The sequence below is a fragment of the Apium graveolens genome, chromosome 10, assembly GCF_009905375.1.
Source record: "Apium graveolens cultivar Ventura chromosome 10, ASM990537v1, whole genome shotgun sequence".
Taxonomy (NCBI): Eukaryota; Viridiplantae; Streptophyta; class Magnoliopsida; order Apiales; family Apiaceae; genus Apium; species Apium graveolens.
In genome coordinates this window covers 207425152-207437709 of record NC_133656.1, presented here as the reverse complement: position 1 = coordinate 207437709, position 12558 = coordinate 207425152, and the positions used below count along the sequence as shown (strand labels likewise).

The following is a 12558-nucleotide window of genomic DNA, read 5'->3' as shown; positions in this document are numbered from 1 at the left end:
AAATTACAAACTTCATGAAAAAAAAATCAAAATTGAAGAAATTTAGAGCGCGCGTAGCGCGGGCAAAAAAATTCCGTAGTACTTTGAAATGGGTGCAATGGGTACTAACATGGTCGTAACAACGGGATCAGAACTAAGTGGTCTATGTGTCAATTATATATTAATCGATAAATCAAAAATCAAATATTAATCAGAATAAATATTAATATTTTAATAAAATTTAATATATTAACATCAATATTGAATAAATAATTCATATATATTGATTGGAGTTCAAAAATCGAATGAATTAAATATTTTATAAGAATTAATCGGAGATTTTTTGAATCTCGAATATTAATAGTTAACGTTTTACTTTTTACATATTGTCTCTTTACAGATTAATATTAAAACTAAAATAAGTAATTAACTAATAACTATTTAGTAACATATATTTCTTTTGGAGTTAAATCGGGATATAGACACCAACATATGTAAACTTTAATATATCCTCCTGATGCAATATTACTATGTAATTTGGAAATCAAAAATATAAAATTAAAAGATAAAAGAATAAATAATGCTAAGTACCTAAATAAGAAAGTAATAAACACAAAATTTTTGTCACTGCAAAATTGACAATATTGAGTTGCATACATACACATATTAGTTTCCTTAGCCAATTCTTAAGCAAAGAATATTCTAATTATAGAAAAGTTATTACAATTAAAGAACAAAATAATTATCAAGAATCATTTCTAAGAGGCAACTTGTGCTATGGAAATGGACATCAAACTGGACAATTCTTTGTGCAGGTTGAGCATAAATGTACTTTTAGACTTGTTCCACTTAAGATAAAATGATCAAAACTTACCATGGATCAAGAAGCTCCCGGACAAAAGTAAAAGCACTGTGTGGTTTCCTAACATTTAAACTTTCAGTAAAGCCTTGCTCTTAAAAAGCTATTCTCATACATCAAGTCTGATAGCTATAAGTAAGGTATGGACCTTTTAACACCTTTCTGCAGCTTTGCAGCTACCGCAGTAAGAAAAAGGTCTCTGTTTGTTGGATGATGTAAACGCCTTTTAGATTGCAAGACCACAATCATATCTACCTATTACGCACCACAGTATAACCACTAATCCTTTTGCGTAGATCAAACAGTGAAGTCTTCCTTCTGAACTATTATCGAGTATCATGTCCTCTCCAAGTCGAGGTTCTCGATGATGTTTCCAAGAACATGAAGACCAACCACGCATGTTCCATCTAGCAGCTGTCCAATAAATTTATGAATGACACACAAATTTTCAAGTTTTCTAATTTTCAGAACAAATAGGAGTTTGCTACCATGACCATGAAAAGCAAATACAGCATCCATGACATGCCTAACAGCGATAGGTGAAATTAAAAACAGTATTTTACCTTCAACAATATTGCATTTCAGACTCTGGCAATGCAAATTCAAGGCCACATGCTGAAAGATTGCACGGGTGGTCTGGACAACACTAATGATAACACTGAGTCCTGATCTGCAAGCACAATATCTGAAACCCAAAAATCAGTTTGCTATTTGACAACTCGTAGCCCGCAAAGCTCTAAATCACATTAAAAAGATATATTATTAGCAAAAAAAGATACTAATGATTCTTAATAAAAAAAATGAAACTGCATATTTACATCTATAAAAGTTTTATATCAACTAGACCCATATAAACATATAACCATATGTAATTTTAAAATTGCTACCACAAACAGAGAGGGAATTTTTCAATCTGATATTTTAAATAGAAACAAATATAGAGATGAGAATTACACAACCATTATTTCGGAATGATATCATTGCACATACAAAGAACATTACTAATATACATACATGACTTAGGTGAAAAGGGTGATAACTGGTTGGAAGCAGGCCTCCGCTAGACACATACAACATGTTTGAAAATTATAATACAAAAACTGAACAATACATATATAATGAGAAAAAATAACTTTTCATGAACAAAAATGATATGAAATATTCTTAACCTGATTTACTTTTAGATGCTGCTGAAGTATCAACATTTTCTCCATATACGATGATATCCATCAAAAATATAATGATTCACACTATTGAATATAGACATTGGTATATTAAGAGAAAGAAGACAACAAAATTAGAAACTACCTGAATTCCATTAAGCATCACATATATATATATATATGAAATAAATGAATAATAAACGAGGTTGCAGGAATTTTGCAATGCCGCACAAAAACATACCTGAGAGTGGACTGAAAAAAACTAAGAGCTGGCATTTCCTAATATAATTTTGATTCAATATAACAATAATAATCCTGAGCAGACAATAAAAATCTAATTCTGTATATCAGAATGGTGAACCACAACTTATTTTTAACGGGAAACATAGAACGTTTAACATTAATCAGAACCTCTGTATTAATAATTTTGTGATATATAAATACTGAACTTGGAAAAATAATCAGGAATCATTACAAAATCAACACAATAATCCATATGACACATAAATAAATTACTCTGATAATAAAAAGTTAAACATGACTATCAAACAGGTCTGAATAACAAATGAGGTTGCATGAATATTGCAATGCCATACAAAAATATACCTGAGAGTAGACTAAATGAAAAAAACTGATTGCTACATTACAAAACATACTGGGCCTATCATTGTAGTTTATCAAATTGATCAACAAAAAATATATTAAAATAGCAAAACATTTATTATAAACCAACGCTTGATTGAAATAGCTCTTTGTGAGAAAGTCTCGGTAACATCCGATTCTGTTTCATCTGTTGAGAATCAACATACGAATCGAATTCCAGAATAGACAGGTAAAAAAACACAAATTTACCTGATCGATCCATCTGATCCTTATCATGAAATACCTCTAAGATTCATCAATACATCATCATCTCCTGCTGAAACCAAAACAAATATATGTAAATAATAAATATACAAACATATTAAAGTAATACAAACAACAATGCTATAATCACAAAAAAGGGAGATTAAAAAGACGAAGAGTAATATAAATATGCTTTTCTGCAACTCCTTTTGATTAACACCGGCCAAAACACACATTCGATGAAAGATCTTGGATTTAAAATGGCCATTAACAGATACAAACCAAACCAAAATGGAGTTTATCTATTAATTGCCTCAACAATTTAAAGATGTTTATCCATTAATAGCCTGCAAACACCATACGATTGTCGATAAAATTTATACATATATGAATATGGAGATTTAAGAAAGTAGTATAACTAACCAATTCGATACAGAGAGGAGAGATCTTTGGTATATGAAATTCCCAAATATTGAAAACATAATTGAATTGATATAATTCAAGATTAATAATAATTTCAAGAATTGAAAGATGTTTATCAATTAATGGTCTGCAAACACAATACGATTGTTAACGAAATTCGAAATCCTGAGAAAATAGTATAACTAACCACTTCGATACAGAGATATGAAATTCGAAATCATGCATCATTGATCAAAAACAGGTTAGACACACATACAATGAATTCACCACGATTTTGTAAACACTACTCTAAATTTTATCAACACATCATCATCTTCTTCCAAAACCAAAACAAATATAAGTAAACAATAAGCATATAAACGTATAAAATAAATACAATTAACAATACTAAAATCACGAAACACGGAGATTGAAAAGATGAAGGAAAAGAAGATGAGATGAGACATAGATACTAACCCAGATTCATTGTGTTGCATTCATAGATTAAATATAATAAAGATAAATATTTGTATAGCACATATAACCTGCAAAAAGAGAGAGAAAAATGAGATTCAAAGATTAGAAATTTGTATAAAGAAGAAAATCGATTCATTCATCATGATGAAACTGGGTACGTGTTTATATCTATATATCTATCTAATTCAAATGAAAGGAAAAATTAAGGAATATATTAATTAGTGATTATTTTGATAAGAAATTTGAAATTCAAAATATAACCAATAAGGATTAGTAAATTGCTTGATTAGTTGCCTAAATAGTGGATCTGGAATAAGTAGAGTAGTGTGCACACTTGGTTAGTAAATGGATATATCTATGAATATATAGATTTTATATTTAATATGGGTCATGGGTAAATTTATTTACCCATCAGGTAAATTTTGTGGATATATGCATGGATCTAGTGATTTTATACTTAATATGGGTTATGGGTACCCATTTGAAAAATGGGTAAATTAAGGAGTAGTCATTAAGAATATATAGATAACACCAACGACAACAACATCAGGGATGACAAATTAATCCGACTAGAGGGAGAAAGAATGCTTAGAATACACTATTTTTCACCTTCAACTGCCCAAAGTACTCAGATGCGCGTAAACCGCCTAAAATACCCACGAAATACGCATTTAAGGGATGCGTAGTCAACCTTGTAAAATTTAATAAAGAATACGGATGTTGAACATGCGTATTCAAAAAAAAAAGTGGATACGCATGTTGAACATGCTATTCTTTATTAAAATTTTAAAATCTAAATATGCATCTCTCACGTGCGTATTAAGTGGTTAAAAAAGGCGGAACATCGCGCCAATAAGCAATTTGGGCAAATCTCCCAAAATGGTGGGTATTTTGGTTTTTCACCTTCAGATGGATAATTGATCCGAAAACTAAATATTGAATATACCGAATTTTGAATTTGGATTTTAATATTATCGAACCGATACCCCATTCCAAAATCCAAAACCCAATCCAAACTTAATTCAAACCCGAAATTTGATAAAACCCGATACATAAAATGGTATACAATATTTCCATAATGTATTATATATAATATTTTAGATGTAAGACATATAATTTACATATTTTTATTTTATTATATTAGTAGTAATTGATTGATGTCAAGAATGTTAAGACTTATTTACTCAATTATAACCTTTTTTAATCTTAACTTTTTATTTTTTAAGATGTACTTTTTATCATTTACAAAGTAATACTAGATATTATGTTATTAAAATATCTTAGATTTTACTCAACGTGTCAACCTGTGCGGTATAGTTCTTTTAACTACTTAATAATTTATTTATTTTAATTTTAGTAATTATGTAAATGTAAATAATGGCGTTGTCATGTATCCATTATATTAAATTTTAATGCATTATTGGTAATTTTGGATACCCAAAAAATATTCGTTTCGATCCAAAACCCGATAAATTTGAATTTAAATAAGCTTAAATACGGTTTACCTTGGTTCACGTGATTTGAAGGTTATTGCGTGAGCCCGTAGGGTTTAGCCAGTGCGCACCCGAAAGATAGCGGTTGCGGGTTACCTTTGATAAAAAAATAACATGAAAATACTTGAATTTAAATTTAATAATATCGATTCGAATCCGACTGGTTACTCGTGAATATCTGAATTATGTAACATATATGAAGTTATCTTCTAAAACTAACGAACTTATTTTGTATATACTGTATAAGAATATCTTTAACCATCGCCACATGTTAGCTGGCACAGTTATTGGCACAGTTATAAACATATTAGCCAAAAAATAGAGTACTATGCATCTTCTATATTTGTGGATCATGTATTCATTAACTAGACCTAGCGAACTTATTTTGTATATGTAATAATATCTCCAACCATCGCCACATGTTAGCTGACACGTTTATAAGCATATTAGCCAAAAAATAGAGTACTATGCATCTTCTATATTTGTTGATCTTGTAGCCATTAACTAAAACATCCACATCACATTTCTTCTAACTTTCTGCCTTTTTTAATCTAACTTTGCCCATCGTATTACATATACTTATATTATATTATATTTATATTCAATATATATATGTTTAAAATTTTTATTTTATATTTATTATTTTAACATTACGTTATATTAAGTATCAAAATATGATTTTCTTATTAACCAGTTTTATTAATTATTTTAATAAACATTACATATTTATAAAAATACTAATAAATCTGGTTTAATCTAATATAATAAAATGTAATATACTATAAATATAAACTTTTATAATACAATATATGTGTTTTAACATATATAAGTGTCTTATTATAAGTATATAATTATATGTTCAATATTTTTTCATTAAATTAATTTTTTATTGTTACTTGTATTTAATTAAATATTTAAATTTATTTTAACATGTGAAATTTCCAATATATAAAATAATTAAAAAACATATAACATAATATATTTGAATATAGATAATCAATATATGTATATTACTAGAACAATAAGATTATAGATTATACCAATTTAAGATGATGATAATTTAACTATTATGGTTAGAGATGCACAAAAAGCCCGAACCCAAAAATCTGGCCCGACCCGATCCGGTCAAAACCCAGCTCGGGCTTCGGGCCACGACGGACCCTATATTTTTAAGCAAAACCCGGCCCATCCCGGCCCGGCCCGGTTAAAAACCCGGGTTTCGTCCCGGCCCGGCCCGATTAAAAACCCGAAAAAACCCGGTTATAATCTGATTATTCTAATATATTTTCTTATATATTTATAAATTCACATTTACTATAAATATAAATAATACTTTAAACACATATATATTTACATGTTTGTGATTAATAATATTATTTATATATACTTCGTTGCATAAATAATGAATGAATATATAATAAGTACACTATATATAATATTTGGATATCATTGTTATAACAATGATAAAACATATTATTCTATAAACATGTTTATTTTTTGCCGAAATTATATGTTTTCAACGAAGTAATGTTTTCATAAAATATTCCAGGTAAACTAATATACTTTTACGATGATCTAGTCGCTAACATATGTATTCCTGAGAATCTCTAATAATACTCGATCCGATTTAAATTAGAAAAAAGCTCGGCCCAATCCGATCCGTCCCGAAAAAAAACCCGGTTAGGCCGCATCGAGGGCCCAAACGGGTTCTGATATTTTTGGAAAGTCCGGTCCGGCCCGACCCAGTCAAAGTCAAAGCCCTAAAATTCCGGTCCGGCCCGGTTCGGTCCGATCCGGTCAAAGCCCGAATTTTTTAAGGTCCGGTCAAAACCCGACTCGGTGGGCCTTTTGTACATCTTTAATTATGGTTGAAGATGTTCTGACTATACTAATTCAAGATTAAATTTTGTAAATTTTAAATTAATTTCAAATAAATTTTACTTATTTTTAGTTAAGAAAACGGAGAAAGCACCGGGGTCCACAAATGTTGGGCAAACGCGAATAATTCGGGGTTAGGGAGTTGGAAGTGTGCAAAGTAGGACGATAAATTGTGTGGTTACGAATTAGAGGAGGCCGCCACACATACATACATACATACATACAGTAGAAAAGCCTACGGCGGGCGGGAAGAAGCAACCGCTTATTTCGAATTCTCCATTATTTTATTTGGTTATGCTACTATGTCTCACTCATCATCATCTTCTCCAGCTGACGCCTCCAATAAAAAGGTCCGCAAACCATATACTATTACCAAGTCCAGAGAAAGCTGGACCGACGAAGAGCATGACAAGTTCCTCGAAGCTCTTCAACTGTACGTCCTCTCTCTCTCTCTCTCTCGATCTCGATCATGTAATCATTTAACTCTTTATATTAACACGACAAGCGTTTGTATGATCAAACTATTTTTTTACTTTGCTGTGTAAATTTCTCTCCAGCTTAATTGGACGTCAGTATAACGTATACTTTGCTATTTCTGTATTTGTACGGTGTACGCATGTATGTATTAGTTTTTGCTGTTTTTCCCCAAGCAATATGTAGCAGATAAAATTTTTGTGTCAATTCGATCAGGTTTGACCGTGATTGGAAGAAAATCGAAGATTTTGTTGGTTCCAAGACCGTTATTCAGGTGCCTGCCCTAGATCATTGTTCTTAACTTAACCTTTTATATTCACAATTAATTAAAATGAAAGATAATCAAAACAACCACCAGGCAGCGATTACTCGATTAGTTGTAATAGAATTGCATCTGTGGCGTGTACACTTGTATCGACTTTAATACATTTCTATGCTACAGAGTTAAGTTTTGTATTTCTGATCTATCTTCTAGCTGGTGATGTCAATTTTTTTTATGTTTTTATGTAATTTACTTACTTGAATTTTTGCTGCAACGAGTTTGAGCGATTTTTTTAAGTAACATATTACATTTCTCACCTCTTGACTATTTCCATATGGACAGTTATTTATACCATACTTTACTGATACTATTTTTGCTTATCTCAAAATGATAGCATATTATTTGTTCAATGTATTAGCTCCTGTTTAACTTGAAGCTTCAAATTTATTCCTAAAAATAAATTACAGATTCGTAGTCATGCCCAGAAATACTTTTTGAAAGTCCAAAAGAATGGAACAACTGCACATGTCCCACCGCCTCGCCCCAAACGCAAAGCTGCTCATCCTTACCCACAAAAGGCACCTAAAAATGGTTCGTCACATATTAAAATAATTTCTTAGTAATTTTTATACTTGAATTTAAGTGTCGTGACATTTTATTTCTGTGTTAAAATTTGTCAGGCTTGCTGCCGCTGCAGGCATCCATGGGATTTCCTTCTTCATTGAATTCTTTTGGACCTGGATATTCTCCATGGGACGACTCTTCCATGCTCATAAATACACAGTCAAATGGTATTACTTCATAAGATGAATATCATCTTCATGGAGCTGAAGGCATGCATAAGTTTAATATGATGTTTCTCATAAATGTGTGTTGATATCATATTTTATACTATAATATTATAATTATGTATGTGACATATGGAGACTAGAATTACGAAACTTAATATAATTCAAAATTACTGTTCAGCTGATATTGGATCAGACGATGCGTCAAAAATGGGAGTCAGCTGTCTTAGTGGCAGAGCAAGCTCAAGTCAAACTCTACCTAATTCGGAGTTGATAGAGGAAGGGAAACAAAGTTCTGTTGCTCATGGTATTATTTTGATCAAAAATTTGCTTCACTAACAATTTGTTACTGTAATTTTTAGCTGCAGGGTCGAATCTGTTGAGTACAGTAGCATGCTTAATGTTTTTGTCAGCGTGCTAAAAATTTTGCTATTCATTATAAATAATATAATAAAATATCCTAAACACAGAAGTGCTGAAATTTTGAAATCAGAATTCACAGGAGAACAAAAACTGTTTTTGAATCAAAATTCCAAAATACTTGTGGCTTCAGAACTTAAGAATTACTGGTCTGTTGTCATCTTTCTGTTATCCAGCCATTGTGCACACAGCAGAGTAAATGTAATTAATCATCGTTATTAACGGACTTGCTTACGTAATCATGAAAAATAAATTGATGGTTCAATTTCGATATGAATTTCCAGGAATACCAGATTTCGCAGAGGTCTATGGCTTCATTGGGAGTGTCTTCGATCCAGATACCAGCGGTCATGTGGATAAACTCAAGGAAATGGATCCTATAAATTTTGAAACGGTGAGTTTGCTGCAACTTTTTACTTAGCTGTGCTCTAAAGTAAAGTACTGTGAACTCGTAATTAGATTTTGTGAAATATGGAATTTAATAGGTCAGTGAAGATTCGACTAAGAAGACTTCTTGTATAGTGCAACTTCTGATTACTGTTTAATAGATATTTCCATTTAGTTTTCATCTTCCTCAGCAGATATTTAAAGTCTGTATCTATTTGTTTTATCATTTTAATAATATAATTCTCACTGAATTGACAAGTATGTAGCATTAATATCATGATTCTGCACATGCAGGTTTTGTTGTTAATGAGAAATCTCACGGTTAACTTGTCTAGCCCTGACTTCGAGCCGATGGTAAGCTTTGCATCTGTCTCGTCAATAGTGAATTTAAGTTAGCAGTTCCATAGTTTTTACTGCTGCTGCTTCTTTCTGAAGCAAGGTATCCGATCTTGTAAATAATCATCACATACGCCGACATTTATTTATGTATCTATGCAATGGGAGTGATGTTTCCTGGGCTTACTTGACCTAAAAAGCTGTTTAAACTACATTGTTTCTTTACCCTAGTAGTATTTGCATATTTTCCTATACCATTTTCAGCTTTGTTCTGATATTTAACTGGAAGCCAGATCTTAGTAATTATTGTTTACAACTTGACCATGTTTTACTCAACTGTAGTGATTCATAATCCAGGACTTCATGGTATAAAACTTTTACCTTAGGATGTGTCTGTCATCATAAAGATATGAGGCATATGTTATCGTTTCAACAAAATAAACGATGAGGTTCTCTCTGCTAACATCAATTCCTTGACATTGTCAGAAATCCTTCTGGGTTATACCACATTGTGACATTGGTAATGAGATTTATTGTCAATATATTGGTTGAATAGGTTCAGTTTCTGACTTTCCGTTGCTTGATTTGGTTGCTCATTATGGGTCAAAATTTTCAGACGCTTGTACTTAATAGAGTGACATAGCTGGCGAGCGATATCCATGCCACAGTTCTCTAAGTCTAGATCTAGAGTCCAAATCTTTGGCATGATAACATTATGATTATCATTAGAAGAGACTAAGAGCAAGTCCGTTAACTCGGTCTTTTAAGTACAAACTGGCGCTTATGACTTTAGTAACTTAGGCCATAAATAACTATTTCTGTCTCCAACAGAACTTCTTAAACTTTTTTTTTGAAATGTTCTTATACTTATTTCTTGTTTAATATTTTTTTTTGTCAAAAGTGGAGTGGGTCAATATAAGTACGATATACAAGAGAGAGAAAGAGATAGTGGTCTCTATAATTTTTATTATAAAATAATAGTTAAGAGATTCCTAAAAAGAGGGGATGTTACTTAAAAATAAGTTATGAATCAATGATCCTAGTAATTTTAAGGAGTCACTAGGAGATTGTTGTAACACTCAATTTAGTGTCATTTGCAAAAATAGCTAGTTTATTGGGCTTGCTCTAACTAGTTGGAAGTTTACCAACCTTTGAGCTACATATACAATTATAGTGTAGTTACTAAATAAGAAGACTTCATAACTTAAGGGATCTAGATTCGGTTGTATGAATACAGTATGAAACATCCGTGAATGTATAATGTATAATAATTGACTAGCCCTGACCTATAGATAATTTCATTGGTGGATGCAGAGAGAAGTCCTGTCATCATACAATGTCAATGCCAAAACTGTAGGAGTTGCTGCTGGCAATGTTTGTCAAGAACCAGAACAATGACTCATCGTATTGATAAGCATGCCATATATATTTCTGTTTTGTATGCCTCTTAAATTGTAATATCTTGTACTAATATATTCAACTGTCCTTGCAGTACGTTGTAGTAATAAATGCCATGCTTTTTGAATTCTATTACTTGGGTTTTGGGTGTACATTGTGACTTTACCAATTACCGGTCACATCTAGGTAACATTCTATATTTCTTCTTTAGCATTATAAATGAGATATGGGAAGTGTGTGCACCATTTCTCTCATGCGAAACCTGGAAGCCTATAAGTTGAAGGACAGAGCAACAGGTCAATGGCTAGATAACTGGAGTGAACATCTGGATGAAAGGGAATTCCAACCAGTTCAACATCTTTAAACATATCTATTTCTGAAAGCTTTTGTATAGCAATGTCTCTATTTATGGTCTAGGTTTTCTGGAATATGATGTCTATAATGTGCAGTTGCTATTGGAATTTTGTTTATTCAAATTACTCTTGGGGCCATTTTAAATTTGATTTTGCAGCATGCAATTCCGGGGACTGTGTGGCCATGAGATTCTTGGCATAGACAACAATTCAGCATAGGATTAAAAATAAATTAGCAGTATGAAATAAAATTGTTATCATCAACTATCATGCTGCAATTTGTCTCATTGATTCTATAAATGTGCATGTTTTAATCCTTTTTGAAGTTTCTCAAGTCATTCTAGTGTTAAACCTATGATGAGACATAGGGCCTGTTGGGCCACCCATGAATAAGTGACATATCAGCTTTGTCGACCCAATTTATAAGTTGAATTTACAACGTATGATAAATTGAATGTTAGTCATGACATACTTCTTCTCGACTTATTTTGATTTTGATTTTTTTATTAATTTTAGTTTTTAAATTTTAGTTTTTAAATGTTAAATTAATTTAAAAGTCATGAATTAAGATAATAATATTTAAAAAATAATTATTTTAGTCCATTTAAGTTAAAAAAAAAATCTGGCTTATAAGTAAAATTAACCAAACACTTAACTAACTTATAAATATTATATACTTATAACTTTTAAGCCACTTATAATTTTAAGTCATAAGTAACTTATTTTAAGATTTTCCAAACGAGTACATAATCTCTGTTTTTTTACGAAAGACAGAAACTCGTTCCCATTTTGTTTTTGTTTTATGGAGTATATAATTTTTGACAACTTCTTAACTATTTAAGCCACACTGTATGGTTTAATGATAATGTACATCAATTCATTATATTTGTCTTTGCAAAATAGCTAGTTAGTTGATCAACAAAACTTGTGATATCCTCACGCAACCCTGAAAGAAAAATATATAAGTGTGTAGAATAATTGTGATTTTTCCAGGAGCATCAATACAATTAGGAAATAATATATTTGTCTTTGTCTTTGCAATT

At 31.0% G+C, this 12558-nt stretch overlaps 1 protein-coding gene and 1 long non-coding RNA gene across 2 annotated transcripts; one reads left to right on the top strand and one right to left on the bottom strand.

Moving 5' to 3' along the window:
• Positions 1 to 705: 705 nt before the first annotated feature.
• Positions 706 to 2136, bottom strand: LOC141688947 (uncharacterized). The gene is made up of 3 exons (XR_012562197.1): positions 2008 to 2136; positions 1402 to 1523; positions 706 to 1252 (listed from the first exon to the last, which is right to left on the bottom strand). It is a non-coding gene; the product is annotated as an uncharacterized LOC141688947 (long non-coding RNA).
• Positions 2137 to 7243: 5107 nt separating this feature from the next.
• On the top strand, positions 7244 to 11294 carry LOC141690119 (protein REVEILLE 8). Its single transcript, XM_074494769.1, has 8 exons — positions 7244 to 7530; positions 7788 to 7845; positions 8301 to 8424; positions 8514 to 8624; positions 8803 to 8928; positions 9326 to 9435; positions 9723 to 9782; positions 11079 to 11294. Exons 1-8 carry the CDS (start codon positions 7400 to 7402, stop codon positions 11160 to 11162), a joined length of 804 nt encoding a protein of 267 aa, XP_074350870.1. The 5' UTR covers positions 7244 to 7399; the 3' UTR covers positions 11163 to 11294.
• Positions 11295 to 12558: the final 1264 nt, after the last annotated feature.

Coding starts and splice junctions, on each gene's coding strand:
- LOC141690119 (XM_074494769.1), top strand. CDS start 7,400: ATGTCTCACTCATCATCATCTTCTCCAGCTGACGCCTCCAATAAAAAG. Junction 8,929..9,325: donor ACAAAGTTCTGTTGCTCATG/GTATTATTTTGA, acceptor ATGAATTTCCAG/GAATACCAGATTTCGCAGAG. Junction 9,783..11,078: donor GCCCTGACTTCGAGCCGATG/GTAAGCTTTGCA, acceptor TGGTGGATGCAG/AGAGAAGTCCTGTCATCATA.